The sequence below is a fragment of the Limanda limanda genome, chromosome 16 (genome assembly GCF_963576545.1).
Source record: "Limanda limanda chromosome 16, fLimLim1.1, whole genome shotgun sequence".
Lineage (NCBI taxonomy): Eukaryota > Metazoa > Chordata > Actinopteri > Pleuronectiformes > Pleuronectidae > Limanda > Limanda limanda.
Genome location: NC_083651.1, coordinates 19,833,738 through 19,853,847, shown reverse-complemented (window position 1 = coordinate 19,853,847; position 20,110 = coordinate 19,833,738). Strand labels below are relative to the sequence as shown.

Sequence of the window (20,110 nt, the reverse complement as noted above, 5' to 3'; positions counted from 1 at the left end):
CTTATCCAAAAAACAAAAACACACCTTGTGAGGAACAGACTGCTTGTAGGAGGTCCGTCTCTGCGGTCAGCGTTTTGTCTTCGCTTCTCTCGACTTATTCGTCCGACATTTCTTATTAACAATCTGTGTTTGCGGGTCGGTTGTGTCACTTCTTCACGTTTCACACTGAGCGTAATAGTGAGAGTAAGAATAGGACTCGTAGGAGGGTGTTACTGAGAGTCACGCTGAGAGACTGTAGCTGCTGTGTAATAAACCTCCTCACCTACACACCGAGATATAAGATCTGTTTCTGCACGTCTGCAGTGAACAGTGGATGTAGAGAGCAAGATTACACTGACTGTTACATTAACTTAGAATACAGCCGTCTGTGTGTGTGTGTGTGCGTGTGTGTGTGTGTGTTTGTGTGTGTACTCGTTTTTGCTGTTTCTTCATGAACTTTTCCAGGATAATCACTGTTCCTGTCAGGACCAATAGACCTCATGGGGACAAAATCTGCTCCTAATGAGGCGAAAAACGTTTTAAGGTCTTGGTTAGACAGCCTATACAAGAGATGGAAGTTACTGCAATGTCCTAACAAAGAGGCTGCACAATAATGTGTGTTTTGTGTGTGTGTGTGTGACGTTGTGGTTCAGGTCTGTTAAATCCACTCCGTCTGTATGTTTTGTCTCTGCAGGAGTCGGAAGATCCAGATCCGGAACATTCCCCCTCATCTACAGTGGGAGGTCAGTTGTGTGTCTCTGCATGTGTGTGTGTCTGTGTGTGTGTGTGTGTGTGTGTGACAGTGATGCCCAGCACCAGGTAGCACAGAAACCAGTTTCCTGACAATGACTCACCGGCCTTTATTCCTCTGTGGACTGATGTGTGTGTGTCTGCATGTGTTTATGTCTGTATCTACATGTTTGTAACTGTGTATCAACACAACTTTGCCAGGGTTCAAGCTGTTTTTCTGCCTGACTCTCATTTCTGAGTCTGAGTCACTGATGTTCCTGTAAGTTCTCTTCATGCTACACATCTTTCACAAAGCTTCAGAAACCAGAAAGATCCACCGCAGGACAAATAAGTCTTTGTTTCACAGATGATACAAAGTTGGCAGATGATTTTTTTTTGGATTCAACCTGCAACCTGCAAACCTGAGGTTCAAACCAAATCTCAGAAAACGTCATCGTGCTGACACTCATGCACTTTATTAATGTAACTTACTACATTTACTTATTAACGGCATTTAAATTTCCATTTGCCTCCTATGTTAAACTTAATCAAATTATATTGTATTTCTTATTTTTACATTTAATCGATGACCATTACCTTTCTGAATTTTTTTTTTCCTACAAAACATAATATTGCTTCCTGAAATATGATGCATTGTACAGACGTGAAAGAGTGAACGAAGTTACAGTGTAAAAAAATTATCGACCAAATCTCATAACCTGTGATATTAACTGTTAACTCAGCTATTCTGTCCTAGCCCTTTAAAAGCTTTGTATGTAAATCTGAGTAATAAAACCTAATACACCCTCTTTATATATCAGTGCGTGTAGTTTAACAGAATCACAAAACTGGTCAACATGGAATTTGTCAAATAATACCTAAACCTTTTGTACGAAGTGAACAGTTAGTTCTATGTGAAAATCAACGTTTTCTCTTTCTTAGCCAATTAACATGAATCTCAAAAACAACCATTTAAAACACATTCATAATTTGTATAAATATAGTTTTGTTTATTGTCACTGTGTTGACAATCTGTCAATCATTGTAGGAAACGGCTTGGTTAGATTCCAAATGTGCCCTTTGACCTCTAAATTAAAGTTATTGAGTAAGAGATATTGTGAAACTCATTAGTCTTTTTGACTCCTGCCTAGTTTTAGTTAATAAAAACTTTACATATAGTGTTAATTGGTTGTTAGGAAACATAAAGAAATCCCCTGTGTGAACGGAAAGTCCTGCAGTATCACAAGCTGTAAAACAACCTCAAAACACTTTTTGGGGAGGCAAAGCAATTTACAGTTTCCACTCCACAGTTTTAATGCCCATATTAAAAATGAACCAAAAACATAGAGGATGGAAACACACTGACTGGCATCTTCAGTTAAGCAGTGGAGTTTAAACCTGAAGCGTCGTCTGCTTATGGGAACAGTTTTGTTTTTATAAAGGCACCAAAGCAAAATTATACCACTTTATAAAAATCTCTCAGCCTGTAAAGTAAACTGAACAATTTACTGTTATGTTCCAGAGCTGGATCTCTGAGAATTTGCCTTAAAGGTTAATGGGATTTTGAAAGAGGTTCTGCATCTCCGATTTGTCTGTGTGTTTGTGTGTTTTTGCATTAGTAGTTGTTATGCTAACTCATGCTGTGGTTTCACCCTCAGGTTTTGGACAGCCTCCTTGCTCAGTATGGTACTGTAGAGAACGTGGAACAAGGTACAGAACCCTGTTTACCGCTCATCTCATCATGATCAGACACACACACACACACACACACACACACACACACACACACACACACACACACACACACATACACACACACACATACACACCTACACACACACACACACACACACACAAAAACACACACACACACACACACAGACCTCCCAGTGAGTCAAGTCTCCCTGTGTAACTTGACTTCCTCATTACCATCAACCCACACACCCATTATCTAAACATAACCCATCTCTGCATATAAATCTGCCTTTATCATCTTGTGCGTGTGTGTGTGTGTGTGTGTGTGTGTGTGTGTGTGTGTGTGTGTGTGTGTGTGTGTGTGTGTGTGTGTGTGTGTGTGTGTGTGTGTGCGTCAGCGTCAGCGTGCATGTGTGTCTTATAAGTTCGACCTGGGGAGACAACAGTTTGAATTACATGCAGCCTCTATAATAAGCTCTGAGTAATGCCACAACTCCCCTTGGCCTCAGCGTATGGATTGAAGTGGGTACACATGGCAGTCGTCCATTAGGAATGTATCCTTGTGGGCGTGTGGGCGTGTGTGTGTGTGTGTCTGTGCCTGTATGTGTGTCTGTGTCTGTTTTGGGGAGGTGCATCGTGGTAATTTGGTGAGGACACGGTAGGCGCCTGTGGTAAAGCTTCTGCTGTGTCTGAAGGAGCGCATGTGTGTGTTTACGTTTATGACTGTGCGTGGGTGCGTGTGTGTGTGCGTGTGTGTGTTGTGTGTGTGTGCGTGTGTGTGTGTGTGAGTGTGAGAACATAGTAGTCAGCACTAGAGCTATGCCTAGGAACTTTTCACTGTTTACACACACATGGATGAGTAGTAGGCACACATGAGGAGACACACGCACACACACACACACACACACACACACACACACACACACACACACACACACACACACACACACACACACACACACACACACACACACACACACGCACACACACACACACGCACACACACAGTCTCTCTATGCGTAGAACCAGCCAAGACCAACTACCACCCACTGTCGTCATGACAGGTGTTAAAAGAGAACCCAGCGGAGAAATTACTCCACTCCGAGTTTCCCAGACGCTGCTTCATACCATCCTCCAGATCAGCGCAGCACATCCTCCTCCTCTTCCTCCTCCTCTTCCTCCTCCTTTATCCCTCCGCTATCCCGGCGTCAGAGTCACACAGTCGCGCCACACGATCAAAACTTCCAGTGAGCCACCTCGCTTGTGACTCTCTCTCCGTCTGAGTTCCCTCTTCAGCCTCCCGCCCCATCTCTTTCCCCCTGCCCGAGCTCTGGGTGAGGATTTTTTTTGGAGGAGTCCCCTGTTCCTGTGTGGCACGGAGGAGAAGGCTGCTGGTGGCTGGGCAAGGCGAGGTGGGGCGGGGCAGAGCTGGCTGCGAGTGCCACCGAGCCGGGCGTGGTGCCAGGCTCTGCCCGCTCCGCCTCCCTCTAAGCCAGCTGGGCGCTCTCTCTCTCTCTCTCTCTCTCTGGCGTTAACCCTTCCAAACCTGCTGGTGCATGGCCTGCGCCGGCTTTGAAAGTTTTTGTTTTCACTGACAAGTGGAGAGTGAGAGTGACACGCTCTGCTGACTATTTTAATTTGACAGGAAAAGCTTTTTTTTTCTTCTTATATTCTCACAAGATATTGGCACCAAACGCCACATCTCCTGGCTCATCTAGTTTGGTGATTGTCACTTTCCTGTTCATTGTGGGTAACTTGCCAAACCCTGCAGAGGAGGAATTCTCACAAGTGAGCAGCTAAAACTGGGAAATGTTCATAAAAGTTTTGCTCAAATTGCTGCCAATATTGTTTTTCTTTATGTGTGCTTTACATTCATGCACATGTGGTCCCTGTGGAGTCAGAGCCGCTCTCTCCTCACTGAAGAGCCCAGCAGCACACACCCAATCCTTCCTGAGCCGTGGCTGTGTTGTGAATTTCATTTCACTCCATCACAGATTACCAGCTCTGTTTAGGGCTGTCATGAGAAACTTAAATGGGTTATTGTGCGACAGGCAGAGTCCATTGTGTGGAGCAGCTCCTGTGTGTAGCGGCCGCAGCGGGGTCTGGAGGAGAGCCAGCGTGGTGACGGCTGTAATGGATTCACACGGACAAGTGGCTCTCCCGGTCGCCACGGGAACCTGGACGCGTGTCTGACTCACCTACAGCAACAACCACAGACCTGTGCATGTGTAAAATATGTCCCTAACTCTCTCCCTCTCTCTCTCTCTCTCTCTCTCTCTTGTCTCACAGTGAACACTGACACAGAAACAGCGGTGGTGAATGTTACGTACGCAACCAAGGAGGAAGCTAAAGTGTAAGCAGCTCAACTAATGATACATAATAATAAGCAGCATCAACCTGTGTGTGTGCATAATTAAACATAGAGGGACGATGAAGGAAATAAGCAGCAACAACTGTTACGGTGTATTTGGAGAAAGTTTGCTTTCCATTTTAACCCGTCTGTCCACACTTTGCTGATTTATTTTTCTCAATCAGATGCACAGTCTTTTAAAATGGTCCAAATTTGTTTTTAATTAGCTAAATTGAAAAGCGGGAAGAACTAAACCCTGCTGGACACTAGGAGATCATCAATCCGTTTCAGCTCAACAGACACTAGCGGGAGCGTTGCCAATTTGGATCTGATCTGAACAGATTATCTGGCTAAACAATCCCGATTTCCAATCGTAAACAACATGATCCAATGAGAGCAAGCTGACTGGGAAGCGCCACCAGCCGGATGCTGCCTAATTGGGTTTAACATGAGAACATACAGCATAAATAAGACTTTTGTGTTCTGTACCATTAAGACAGTTGCAAAAGACAAACTTGTGGGATTGTGGAAACAAAATTAGAGCTTGTTTAAGGTTTCCTGTTACACATAAAGATTACACAAAGAGGCATAATCAGCTGACGAGGCCGACCGTCTGCCTCCATGTTTGTCTTCAGGACGAGGAGGTCAACTTTGTGACATTCAATTCGCACTCCTGTATCTGGGACTATGCCTTTACTCTGAAGTTAGTTTCTAATTTCTGGGAGTTTCCAATTTTCTGGAATCCCCTTTTTATGATTTGTTTGTTTTAACACCAAGCGTGAATTTTTTGATTTAGATTTTTTCCAGTCATAAGCTGGTGTAAGGTATGATGTTAGGGTTTGTAGGGTTGGTAAAGTTTTGTAAGTTTAGTGTGAACACAGGCTTTAAAAAACACCTTAAAATCTATCCAGTGTTTATTTGCTTCAATGCATCAATTAGAAGTTAAGTGTTAATTTCTTAGGATTCACAAAAACAGTTGCAAAGGACAAACTTGTGGAACTAAGGGAAAAAATTAGAGCTTGTTAAGGTTTCCTGTTGCACATAAACATTACACAAACATTAAAGTGTAATCAGCTGACGAGGCCGACCGTCTGCCTCCATGTTTGTTTTTAGTTTTTAAGGACGAGGAGGTCAGCTTTGCGATATTCAATTCGCCTGGGACTGTGCCTTTATTCTGAAGTTAGTTTCTAGTTTCTGGGAGCTTCCAATTTTCTGGAATCCCCTTTCATGATTTGTTAGTTTTAAGACCAAGTGTGATGTTTGTTTGATATTTTCTCCAGTCTTAAGCTGGTTTGAGGTGTTATGTGGGTAAGGGTTAAAGTGTAGTGTGGACACAGGCTTTAAAAAACACCTTAAAATCTATCCAGTGTTTATTTGCTTCAATGCATCAATTAGAAGTTAAGTGTTCATTTCTTAGGCTTCACAAAACCAGTGCTCGGAAGAAAAGCATGAGGATGAATCACGAGCACACAAGCAGAGGTAAAAGAAGGTAAATCAGAGCCTTAAGAAATCAGCTTTTCTTTCCCTCCGCCCTCCTCTCTTCTCCAGAGCCATTGAGAAGTTGACGGGACAACAGTTCGACGACTGCTCCTTCAAAGTGTCCTACATCATGGACATGGACGCTGCTCCTCCTGTCCAGGCGGCCCGCACCCGGCGCGGTGGGCGATCGTCCCGGGACCAGGGCCCCTGCCCCCCCGGGCCCTCGGGGGGGTATGGCGCCCCACGTCCCCGGCAACACGACTTCCCCCTGCGCATGCTCGTGCCTACTCAGTTTGTGGGAGCCATCATCGGCAAGGAGGGCCTGACCATCAAGAATGTCACCAAACAGACGCAGTCCAAGTAAGATGGACGACCGCCTGCTTCCTGCTGGGTTTTGTCTTTTTTTCCCCAGATTCATTCTTTTACAGTTTCATCTTCATTTTGCTTTTTACCGAATTAATAAAACATCGTGGTGCCATAAGCAGGCTTGCATTTGAATACAAACTGTCTGAGCTATACTGAAAAAGTGGCCACACACAAATTATTCATAGACAGAAGATTGCATGTTTAATGTTGCATTAGATGCTCCCTGTGAAAAGTGTTTCTTTTCTTTTTTAATCCTAGTTTTGTTATTGTGATGTTCTCTCCTGTATCTTTTTAATGCTTTTAATTTGCACTGCACTGGGTCATTTTCATTTTCAAATAATGGATTATCTCTCTCTCTCTCTCTCCCTCCCCCCTCTCTTCTCTCTCTCTCTCTCTCTCTCTCTCTCCTCAGGGTGGACATTCACCGGAAGGAAAATGCAGGTGCGGCAGAAAAGCCCATTACCATCCACTCGACACCCGAGGGCTGCTCCTCCGCCTGCCGCATGATCCTGGACATCATGCAGAAGGAGGCCAACGAGACCAAGACGTAAGAGCGCCCGTCCAACGTTGACAAGCGTCCACTCAGATGTGCTTATATACAGAGCATATATATACAGTATATACACTCCCACATGGCAGATTAGCCATAATGTCTGCAGGGCCATAATCTTATCCTTTAACCTGCCTGCACACCTTTTAATCTCACTGTGCACTCTCTCGCTGGGACCGACACGTGACCACAGATTAGCTTTGAGGAAACCAGGCCAACGCAATCTAATTGGCCGTGACACTTTTAACAAGACGCTGCAGCTTTGAAACTCTTCTGCTGGATCTGAGGATCAGCGCACACCTTTAATAGATGAACACCATTGTGTGTGTGTGTTGTTTGTCGAGAGATTCAGAAGAAGACGATTACGTTTGAATATATAAATGTTTCTGCAGCTTTTCGTTTTAATCTGCACAAGCGGCTTCCTCCTAGGGAAACAAACGTCACACTTGACTTTGACTTGCTGTCTGAACCAGTCTGGTGTTTTAGTGTGTGTATTGTACACAGTGTGCACAATCTTAGACATATGCATTCACAACTCTGAAAGTTGGGTTTCAACTGAAATATTTCCCCTCTTGCTGCGATTGCTTCCTGTCAATCTGTGGAAAGCCAGAGGAAGAAGGTGCTTAACACTTTTATGTCACATCTGTGTTGTCATCCTCTTTCCTTTTCTCAGATGATATTCAAGGAATGTTGGGACATTTTGGGGAATTTGCCTGAACACTAGGAAAATAGGGGAAACTGTAAATGTCAAGGAAACTTTAAATCAAACCTTTCAGAGGAATTTTGACTCGAATAAGTGAGCTCCAGTATTTTCTCTTAAATTAGAATTTAAAAACACATACAAAAGCAAAAGACATAAGCCGTTTTTAGCCATGAACTCCAGAGAATGTCCAGAAAACAGGGTCCAGGTTTTCTCTGTTTGCCTACACATTTGCCTTCACATAAAGAACAAAGAAGGAGATTCTCTGGTCAGAAGCGTTCACAACAACACAGAAAATCTCCAGCGTTCAGTGAGTGACTGAGAGCAGCTGTAGAGAAGCATCAGCAGGATGTTAATCAGCATCTTTGTCTCGTTCCATTTGCGTCAGAATACAACTGTTGTGAGTTGCCTCAGTGGAAAGCGCCTGCCAAGTGCCTGCAGTGTAATCTAACAAGATATCAGTCAGCTGGTCTGATCCACCTCAGTCCGTCAAATCATTAATCCTGCCCTCGAGAGTCACAGTCACTTCCACGCCTCCAGAGAAACCCAAGCGTTTACCAGGGTGCCACACCTGTAGAAGTGAATCCCTCGGCCCCCCCCCGTACACACCCTGTCATTTCACGGAGCCCGAGGAGACGCGACACCAAGCGAAACCCGAGCAGCTGAACTTGACCTCTGACCTCACCACCAACACCATCTCCCCTTACTTGTCCCACAGCCCACCCCAAACCCGTTCACCCTACAGCCCAAATTTACACTTATACTTCATAGCATACCCTGAGACACCCCCCCCCCACACACACACACACCCCACCACACACACACACACACACACACACACACACAGACACACACTCACACCCCTCAATTTACCTGCAGACCAGAAATATAGATAATACAGTAATATATATCTGCTATTATAATAACCATCTCATCCCGTGTTGTTTGCAGGTTTTATTTATTTTAATCAGTTGTTCTAAATTTTTGGTGTCTCCAAATGTCCTATAATTATATGAATTTTGCATAATATATAAGCTAGGAATGTTTCCTGATTAAAAAAAAAACGATGTAATTTGGCACAAACTCTTCAGGCCTTTATTTGAGTAAGTTTAGTTTGTTGTAGTGTTTTTTAATTCTTGATATCCTGGAAAGTGTTTTTTTAAAAATGCTATTAAAAAAGAATCATTTCAATATTGTTAATGAATGAATCAAGAGACGAATGGAACATTTATTTTTGTGTCACGAACACAATAACACCAACATATTTCATCTCCTTCAGAGTCGCCTATGAATGACATGAAAAATGTTGTTTCATTTTTCAAGGCCTCTGAGTCAAAGCTCGAGACTAAACTGTTAGAATCACACAATCATTCTACTCGTCTTTACACCAGAACACTTCAGGGTTAATTCACCACTTTGAAATCATCATAATTTACACAACGTCCTCATCACACAGCTTTCACAATCTGTTTCCTTCAGAATATTCTTAACTACTTCAACAATTCTCAACAGTTTTTATCTGTGTAACTTTGGCTTCCAGATAAATAAATAACAACCCTGAATGTGATTCAGGGTCAAGTTTGTATTTGCTGATAAGATTGTTAGTCTTTGTTAGCAGCAGTACACAAAAACTGCTGAGTGGATTAACACAAAACCTGGTGGACGGATGTGGTGATGGATCAGGAAAGAACCCGACGCATTTAGGTGCAGATTCGGATCAGGAGGCGGATCCAGGAACTTTCTATCACTTTTTTAACATGGAGTTATTTTTATGTTTTCACCAATTTTCCAAGGATTAATTCATGGATCTAGATAACAAAAACCAAGCCTATCAAGTGATATTGAATTTAGTAGCTCTGATATTTGTTTGTTAAATGCAGCTTGATTTAATTTAAGGAGACTGTTGGACTTTGGCAGAGATATGTGTGTTACTGACTGCTCTTCTTTGAAACGTCGTCCTGCTTATATATGACAGAGATGCTAGGTTCTATCTGTTATTGAGGATAAACTACGTTATTTCAAGGAAACATTCAGAATTATTAGAAAAAAAAATATGATGAATTACACTTAAAGGGACTCTTACCTTTGTTGCATTTTTACACTTTTTTTGGATAAGGTTAAATTGGTATTAATAAGGTAATGACACTCTAAAATGCAAGACAGACCCACCAGGAGTAAAAACAAACAATTATTTAACTCTCATAATATTTACTGAAAACTTCAACCAATAAAATTCTTCGGACCGAAGGACCTTATTGGCCTACAGACCTGTCTGTTTGCTGCATGGACATGCAGGTTTTCTGTCTGCTTCTTGTGGAGCATTCGGGCCCGCGTCATCAAGGCATGTAAATGTATATAACTTACCGGTGCTTCTGAATCCGAATCCATTGCTTTGGTAAACAAAAACTCACGTGCGTGCGCGGAGGCAGTAGGTTGTAAGTGTAAATAAAGTTTCTTCAAAAAAACACCGCGGATGGGAACGAGGGGGTGGGGCATTGGAGGAAGGCGGGATGATTTGAATGTGCTGTAATTCTCAAATGCAACAAAGGTAAGAGTCCCTTTAACCCAGTGAATCATCCCGTTCATTTTCTAGTTCAGGGATTTTGCTTAGAGTTTCACCGGCACATTGTTGTGCTTGTTGAACCAGACCTTGTTTATTGCAAATGGCTGTGATGATTGTGTCCTGCAGTTAGAGACATGACAGCACAGACACACAAAGTCAGCATGACGATGCGTTAAAACTCATCTGCTTCTTGTAGAAATCTGGTTATTTTTCCTGTGGAATCTGTTACTGGGTGAACGTTAGGCTGTGGTTACACTGGTGTCTTAACGCGGTGGCTCTGTGCTCCCAGCAGCACTTCCAGCTGGGCAGCTGTCCACATTCCTGCTCATCCCCATCCCAGCGTCGCATTCCTCACAGCACATCAGTGACACTCAGCTGAACATGCTCCTCTTGTCTAACCTGTGTGTGTGTGTATGTGTGTGTTTGTGTCTCTGTCTGTGCAGGACGGAGGACATCCCTCTGAAAATACTTGCTCACAACAGCCTGGTTGGCCGGCTGATCGGGAAGGAGGGCCGCAACCTGAAGAAAATCGAAGAGGAGACAGGGACCAAGCTAACCATCTCCTCGTAAGTCGTTCCTCTTTCACACACAGGGCCACAGAGCTCTGCAGTTACATGGCAGCTGTGTAACACCTTCAGGAAAACAAACGCACACACACACTGGGGCGCTTGTGGAAAAGCAGCAGCGACATCCTCTGTGATTTCAGAGATTAGGTTTTGACCGGTTCCAGTGAAACCAGGGACACCTGTAGAAGTGAATCCCTGGCCGCGCCCCCCCCCCCCCCCCCCCGTACACACCCTGTAATTTCACGGAGCCCAAGGAGACGCGACACCAAGCGAAACCCGAGCAGCTGAACTTGACCTCTGAACTCACCACCACCACCACCACCACCACCACCACCACCACCATCTCCCCTTACTTGTCCCACAGCCCACCCCAAACCCATTCACCATACAGCCCAAATTTACACTTACACTTCATAGCATACCCTGAGATACCCCCCCCCCCACACACACACACACACACACACACACACACACACACACACACACCCAGACACACACTCACACCCAGACACACACACACTCACACCCCTCAAATTTACCTGCAGACCAGAAATATAGATAATACAGTAATTATATATCTGCTATTATAATAACCATCTCATTCCGGCTTGTTTTCAGGTTTTATTTATTTTAATCAGTTGTTCTAAATTTTTGGTGTCTGCAAATTTCCTATAATTATATGTACTTTGCATAATATGTAATTTGGCACAAACACTTCAGACCTTTATTTGAGTAAGTTTAGTTTGTTGTAGTGTTTTTAAATTCTTGATTTCCTGGAAAGTTTGTCTTTGAAAAATGCTATTAAAAAAGAATCGTTTCAATATTATTAATGAATGAATCAAGAGACAAATGAAACATTTATTTTTGTGTCACGAACACAACAGCACCAGCACATTTCATCTCCTTCAGAGTCGCCTTTGAATGACATGAAAAATTATGTTTCATTTTTCAAGGCCTCTGAGTCAACCAGGGGTCGAATAACCTGCATTGATTTCAACTTCCTGGTGCCGCACCTTTCTCCCCTGGCCGTTCATTCTCCTTTTGTCGTGTGGTTTCACGCAACTGCTGCAGAACAAACGTGGAGAGTTGATAACAGCTCCCTCACTCCGGCACACATGACAGCAGAGAGCGAGGTGGCGATCGCACCCCCGTTTAACGAGCTGCGCTCGTCAACCCGCGTGATCCTTCAGGGCTAATGAGTCGCTGCGTCTCTGCGAGCGCTGAGGACGTAATGAGCCTCGAGGAGAGAGACAGAGATCAAGAGAGAACGAGAGGCTCCTTTTGAGAAGAGGCAAACAATACACGCTGAGCGTCGATGGTCCTGTGAAGTCCTTAGAGAGCATTCTCCACCTCCTGCGACTCCAGGGAAAGGATTTTTTCCTACAAAGGCCTAAAGGTGTTATTACATTGTCCGAGCAAACTGCCTCTATGCAGCCATCGCCTGTATGATTCATGGAAACAGGCTAAACTCTCTTTTTCAGAGCAAGTGAAACAAGTTTTAGTTTCACTATGACTACTTGGCGGTTTTCTCAGGAACACTGTCATCGAGACTCAGTTTCCAAATCCAAGAAACCATCATAGTGGCTGAGCTTCAAAAACCAACAGTATTAAGGGGAAAAGATTCATAAGAACAATGTCACACAAAGTGCTGTACAGAATAAAAGCATTTAAATCAATAAAAACAATACCCAACGCCCCATCCATACACGGAACCTAGAACTCTTTCTGAGGAAAAGCTTTGGTAAATCTCATAAATACACTTTAAATATAACACATAATACACTTTTTTAATCTTTTCAAAGTCTAAGTAGTAATCAAGCGACGTGGAATCGCAAGGAAAAGTCTAATTACATGTTCATTTTACAGTAGAGTTATTGTAATTAGGGGTTTCTAACATGTAAATAGTGTGGTTCACTGATCATTATTGTTTACTGGGAGCTAAATTGTATGGACGACCTTGAAAACCAAACAAACGTGGATGTCCAGTGTTCTGCTGTTCAGTGTAATTAAAACCCACTGTTAATCAGAATGCTGTGGTTATACCATCAGCTCTGAAATCATGTCGTGCCCTTGCAAACACGATATTTCAAGAACACCTTAAGGTTTCATAAAATTTGGTCCAAATGTTAATTTGAACTCACGGATGAACTGATCTCTGTGACCTTTATAAATCACATATTTGGTCTCAGGATCAAGTGAAATTCTATAAATCTGATCGAAATGTTCACTTGCTTTTTGGGCTTCACCCAAACTAAGTAACCTGAAATCAAAGTATCTAATCCTTTGGTTCTGACCATTCTTTTTCTAAATCTTCAACCTTCTGAGTCATCCCACAATTAAGTAGCTTTTTTGCCCTGCAAGAAATGTTGATCTCCTCCTAACACTAAAGTTGCGTAAACAGGAAATCCAATTAAAACCACCTCAGTCTCCTTCACCCTCCGAGAAGACGTGTGCAAAATACGAGCGTAGCTGTTCTCGTTACTTTTCTCGTAATGCATGTACTCATTGCTGTGTGTGTTTGTGTGTGTGTGTGTGTGTGTTTGTGTTTGCAATCTCCCTTCCAGGTTACATGAATTAACTATTTACAACCCTGAGAGGACCATCACAATTAGGGGCAGCCCGGAGGCGTGTCATAAAGCCGAGGTCGAGATAATGAAGAAACTGAGGGAAGCCTACGAGAACGACGTTGCTTCTTTAAACGTAAGCTCATCCCCGGTGTGTCTGTATATGTGTGTGTGTCTGTATGTGTGTGTGTGTGTGTCACAATCTCAGGTTGACTCACACCAATTGACAGGTGAGAAGCGATGATGCACACCAGGATAATATCACCTCTCCCTGCAGTGCACATTACCAACAAGATGAGAAATACCCGACGTTGTGCGCTCGGTAAATTGATAACAGTAAACGATCGCTGAATAGCTCATCAGTGACTCGAGCGGTTAAGTTCAGTGTGTCTGTGGACGGGTGTGTGTGTGTGTGTGTGTATGTGTGTGTTTGTGTGGGTTCCACGGAGCCTCTGACTCATGCCCGCTTCCCCGCTGTGCGTGTGTCTCCTGTGTTCCTGCCGTAACACACTGCGTTTCCCAGCATCCATCTGATCTCTGTAGGCTGCCCTCCCTCCCGTCTCCTCTTTCACACTGCCCTGATGACATCACAGGTGCTGCAGCCAGAAAGGTCAACCAAAGAGGAGGAGAGGCAGTGATGATGTTGCACGCTGCACGCACAACACAGTGATGGACGCCAGTAGTGGGACTGTAGTAACTGAACTCGTAGTAAGAGCTGGAGCTTGTGGAGGGAGAATCTGTATCCGGGGACATGATTTTACTCTACTTTCACAATGTCAGTCTTCTTTAGAATTCTTTTAATAATTGTCTGGGAAACAATCATAAGGAAGCAGCACGCAGCATGCGGGGAAATCGCTGTGGCTGCTGCTAGCGATACTGGCACCTGCCGGGCACGAGCGCCTACAGTAAGCGGTGAGGGCCATCTAGCGTGACACAGTGGATATTACAGTGGAAGTGAAAGGAGACCGCGTGTCTCGTCAGGGCCAGGGAACCAGAATAGCTGAATGACTGTAAGGGAAAGAATATTTTAGTCATTGCTGTTACAATGAAAAACTGTCATTTTCACAAGCGTAGACAGATGTCAGTCTGGTTTTCAGCAGGTCGTGACTTTTCTGAAAGTTTAGTGGGTTCTCAAATGGTTTATTTTTCTGAACACTCAAACCATAAAGAAACTATTATATCTGAAATATCAAAATATCTTAATCTGCCATTTCAATTCTCTATAACTTGAAATTAACTCTTTCTTAAATTTTTTTCAAAAACACAGCTTGACACACTCGGTTATTTGTATTGTCTGGAGACAAAATCCATTTTAGAATCACTTTGAACTAATCTGCCTCTTTAAAAAAGGTTTTTTTTTAAAAAGGCAATAACAAAACAACCTTGAAAATGAAAATGGGTGACAATGTGATGTATCCTTCTCGTTTCTCATGACTAAAACCCATCGCTGTCTCTTCTTCTTCTTCTTCTGCACAGCAACAGGCCAACCTGATTCCAGGCTTGAACCTGAACGCTCTGGGCATCTTCTCCTCTGGCCTGCCGATGCTGCCCCCTGCTGCCGGACCACGCGGTGCAGTGCCCGCTGTGGCACCAGCAGGATACAACCCATTCTTAGTGAGTATGAACCATTTCCTGCCCATGACCAGATTCTTCTTTTAGAGAGACTCGATGGCTCCTGCAGGGGATAGGTTTTGAGGAATTTGCATCCAATACATAGTAAACCAGGATCCTCCTGAAGTGGTTTCTGAATGAAACAACACCGTGTTGACTCAGGCCTTCGTGCATGATGCTGTACACAACAAGCAGAAATCCCCCATCTCCCTCAGAGATGAGTCAGTTTGTCTTTAAAACAAAAGTCTCCAGTCACCATCAGATGAGAGCGAGCCAGAGTGTGTGTCAGTGTATCTGCATTCTTCAGTCAAAGAAGTTAACGTGTGATTCACTGTGAATTTACGCCCCTGAAGTTCTCCCCAGCAAGAGCTAGAGTTGTGTAGACGCATGTGTCCTCTGAGGAGTGTGTGTAGGTGTGTGTGTTTTAATTGTGTGTTTCTGTGTCGTCTGATCAGTCTGTTTGTCACTTCACTTTCAGAGTCACTCTTCACAGTTCAGTGGCCTGTACGGGGTTCCTCCAGCAAGTGCCATCCCCCACCAGCACTCAGTATGTTCCCTCAAATCTGCCCCACAGCTAATGTTGGTGATCAGAGATGCTGTTCTGTGCTGTTAAAGAATTATTGTGATATTTTCCGGCAACTTTGAAACACACAAGAAGCTTTGGAGCAACCTCACCTTTAAGATGTAACAGTTTTCTTCCTTCTTTTCTGTTATTTAGCAGGATTATGCAAAAACTCCTCAACCGATTTTTCCATGAAATTCTGGGGAAGGGTGGGGCCTGATCCAAGGAAGAACTCATTAAACGTTGGTGCAGATCAGGATCAGGGGGCAGATCCAAGAACAGTTATTCTCTTTCTTTAACATCGTGAGATTGCGTGTTTTTCAATATTTTAATTGATTTCTCAGAGAATAATTCACGGCATCTTAATGAAGGAAATCAGGCTTGTTAAGGGAACCGATTTTAATGAGTGTGTGCAATTTGGTCCAGATCCAAATAAAAATCCGGATCGAATGAATTTAATTTGGGGTATGCACTCTACACATTACGTTTGAAAATATCCACCCGCTTCTTATAAAGCTTTTACAGAATACACAAATAAGAGAACGTATAGGACTGATGGAGAGAGAGAGAAAATATAATTAAAACACTATAACAACCTCGCAGTTGTCATCTGTGTTTGACAGTGGATCTGACATTCCTGCGCACCATCCCCCAGTCGCCAGAACACCACAAATATTTCTAGAAGGGACTTTTCCTCCCAGAGTTGTGGCTCGCAAAAATGTACTTCATCAGTGTCAAGTACTCGCGTGTTTCCAGGCTAAGAAAAACAAAAACATCAGGCAGCCATCTGCCCTTAAAGGAAATATTCCATTCATTCTTCTCATGTGTGCCCTCATGAAGAACTTTCCTTGCATGTGGTGACATCATGTTCGGCTGCTCTTCAAGTATTTGACAGGTTGAGTCACAAATGTTTAAAACTATTTAAAGTACCTTTTTTGTTTTTGAGTTTAGTAAAAGTGGGGTTGAATATTTTCATTTTCTTTTTTCCAGCAACAGGCTCCAGAACAGGAGGTGGCCTACCTCTTTATTCCAACTCAGGCAGTCGGGGCCCTGATCGGCAAGAAGGGTCAGCACATCAAGCAACTCGCCCACTTCGCTGGAGCTTCCATCAAGGTGAGACTGACAGCGTCACTGGGCTTCAGTGAGGAAGGGTCAAACCATTTTACATCGACCCGCCTGTTCAGACCGAGTGGTCAGTGCTAGGTTCAGGTCTTAATATCCGATGATAATCTTGGATGACAAATCCATCCTGGGCCGCATATTACTCTTCTCAGCACCCATACATTGATTAGTTTGTGTTCACCGCCACAATATCAAAACTGACCACCACATAATGATTCAATTTTTTTGAATGGGTAAAGTCTCTCTTCATAGCAGAGCTGCACATTCTTTCATTCCCTCCCTCCTGACTCTGCTCGCTCTCTTTCTCTTTCTCTCTCGCCTGGCTGACACACCTCCAAAGAATTGTACTTCTGACACATGTGTAATCCCCAGACTCGGTGAAAACATTATTTGGTCTTTGCTAACACAAATACCGGGTGTGATTATTTACATGTAGAGTGAGGAAGTGAGATCCAGTCGCAAGTTGTCACAGGAGACACATTCAGAACACACTTTCATACAGCGTGTGAACAGACGGACTTGGTTCTGACCACTTGTGCTCCCAAATCTCTCAGGGACGGATGTTAATACCTGATCTAAACTGGGCCATCGAGATGACAAACCCAGTTAAACCAGGGTTTCCACAGGGTCTTTAAAAGTGTTATAATATGTGAATTTTTTTTTTTTTTATGTCTAAAATATGTTTAAGAAGGTCTTAATTAGTTCAAAACAAAATGATTATTATTTAGTTTTTCTGTGAATTGTTATGGTGGTCTGCATAGTTTGTACAGTATGTGTCCTCTAGAGGAAGTTCTTTCTCAATGATACAAATATTTGCATGTTGTAATAAAACTACAAACAAGTCCAATGTGGAATTGATAACCCAGTTCACTAACGCCCCCGTCAGAATGGATTTCAGTGCCCTCGGCTCTGAAAGACCAGATCTACTTCCTGTCTCTGTAGTCTGAGAGATAACGTGACGTTTCAAAGGTTATTCTCTCCGAGGCTTGAGAGCTCATAACTTTGACTTGATGAAACCTCCAGAACAGTGCAAATGTAAATACAGATGCGATTTTTCAAAGCCTCAGATTGAGTGTTATGTTCAGTAAGTTAAGAAGTGAGTCAGCAGCACTTCATGCACCAGAGCTGAGGATGTTAGTTATTTATGGTCAGAAACAAAGAGGAGAGGAGATGACTAGTGAGCTGAACAATTCAGAAAGCCCCCGAAGCTCCGTCTGGAGAGGTGAGGCAGCTGCTCCATGAATCCTCACAACGTAGCAGCAGGCAGCTTCTCCAATGATTCACTGGTTCGCAGTGAATCATCACAGAACACGAGCATCAACCTTTGGCCTAATTTTCTCCCTCTTTGTCTCCATTACCTGTATGTGTGTGTGTGTGTGTGTTTGTGTTTGTCAGATTGCTCCACCCGAAACTCCTGATGTCATTGTTAGGATGGTGATCATTACTGGAACTCCAGAGGCTCAGTTTAAGGTAAAACACGGGAATATATCTTCTTTAAAAATATCAGTCCGAAGTCAGTCAGTCAGAAGTTTAGGATGAAGCTGCTCCTGAAAGTTGATGAATGTTTGTTGTGCACAGTTTCATAGTAAACAGCAGTGGATCACTGTGTGTCCCCATTTTCCCCAGTCTCTCCTTGCCTCATACCCTCCTCTGTATTCCAGGCCCAGGGTCGGATATTTGGGAAGCTGAAGGAGGAGAACTTCTTCACAGCGAAGGAGGAAGTCAAGCTGGAGACTCACATCAAGGTTCCCTCTACTGCAGCCGGCAGGGTCATCGGGAAAGGAGGCAAGACGGTGAGTCCAAGCTGGATTTATTGAGTTATTGTCATGGTTGTGGTTTTTAGATTTAGGTTATATATATATATATATATATATATGTATATATATATATATATGTAAATACATCACAAAACATGTTTTTGGACATGACTCAATAATGTCTTTCTGTTCATTATTTTACTTCCCCCTGTTAAAAGTCTTTTTTTAGTAGTTATTCCTTACTCTTGTTGAGGGTTAAGGGCAGAGGATGCCAACCCTTGTTCAAGCCCTATGAGACAAATTGTGATTTGTGAATATGGGCTTTACAAATATAATTTGATTGATTTTGATTTTGAATATCTTTACTCAGTAACAGGGGATATTGTGACCATATTTCCTGTAAATTGACACCTTCGCTGGAGACTTACGAGACATGTTATTTTAGTTTGAGTTCCAGTCTTAAAGTATATTTGTCAACTTTCTATTGAAATTACCCACAGGCTTTATTTATTTATGGACAAGTTTATTTACTTGAAATAAAGTAACAGTAAAGATGTTTACTGTGTATGAAGTAACGGCTTGTTTGCATGGTTTCATCTGTGGTTATCTCAGTTTTTCCATAATCCGATACCTCCTCCCTCAGTGAGTTTTATTTGTTAGGCTCTGTGTGACATTCAGACAATGACCCCTGACCTCTGCATCTGTGCTTCAGGTCAACGATCTACAAAACCTAACGAGTGCGGAGGTTATTGTGCCGCGGGACCAAACTCCAGATGAGAACGACGAGGTCTTTGTGAAAATCAGTGGCCATTTCTTTGCCAGCCAGGTAGGAAAAAAGAAAAAAAAACTTGATATCCCTGAAATGTTTTTTATTTCCAGTTATTTCAGCTGATAAGTTTGCACGTGTCAAATACATACAGAGCTTTACAGTATAGGTTATTGCCATTCACCCTTTCACACACACGCATTCATACAACACTTTTTCTATGAGGGGCAATTTGGGGTTTAGTTTCTTTCCCTGAAAGACTGGTGTTGACATGCTGGACAACCGCTCTACCCCCTCGGCCACAGCCGCCCCTAATGTCTGAGAGCAAAAGTCAATTGAAATAGAAAATAAAACCTTAGAAATGAAAAACACTAATAAACGCAGGAAGTAAAACTATTATGTCTTACATGTAATTATTTTACATAATGGTGTTAAATGAGATTCACAAACACTTTATATGTTTTCAGTTAATCTGGTTTATCAGATCTCTGATCATGTTGGATCCATGACTTTATCCTGCGAGTATGAAAACAATGAAAATAGTGTCAAATAATTTTTCTCACACAATCAGGAAACACAACTAGCTGCAGGTTCATGACAATACTTTTTTTTGACAATCACAACTCATGAAGAGTGTGAAAACATATCACAGGGTCTTTGTCAGCAGATGGAGTTTGCTCAGTTGTCATGGAGATGGATCCATGTGTGAAAGGAAATCTGTCTCCATGGCAACTAGGCACACTATGTAAGT

General features: G+C 43.0%; 1 protein-coding gene across 1 annotated transcript in view; it reads left to right on the top strand.

Annotated features, from left to right (window-relative positions):
- The window catches only part of igf2bp2a (insulin-like growth factor 2 mRNA binding protein 2a), a 47,601-nt gene that overhangs the window by 25,542 nt on the left and 1,949 nt on the right, over positions 1–20,110 (top strand). The window contains exons 3-15 of the mRNA XM_061088633.1: positions 674–722; positions 2,367–2,418; positions 4,693–4,756; positions 6,302–6,592; positions 7,011–7,145; positions 10,855–10,977; positions 13,542–13,677; positions 15,018–15,155; positions 15,631–15,699; positions 16,705–16,827; positions 18,232–18,306; positions 18,498–18,629; positions 19,306–19,419. Of these exons, the coding sequence (XP_060944616.1) occupies positions 674–722; positions 2,367–2,418; positions 4,693–4,756; positions 6,302–6,592; positions 7,011–7,145; positions 10,855–10,977; positions 13,542–13,677; positions 15,018–15,155; positions 15,631–15,699; positions 16,705–16,827; positions 18,232–18,306; positions 18,498–18,629; positions 19,306–19,419 (1,501 nt within the window). The remainder of the gene's footprint in view (positions 1–673; positions 723–2,366; positions 2,419–4,692; positions 4,757–6,301; positions 6,593–7,010; positions 7,146–10,854; positions 10,978–13,541; positions 13,678–15,017; positions 15,156–15,630; positions 15,700–16,704; positions 16,828–18,231; positions 18,307–18,497; positions 18,630–19,305; positions 19,420–20,110) is intronic.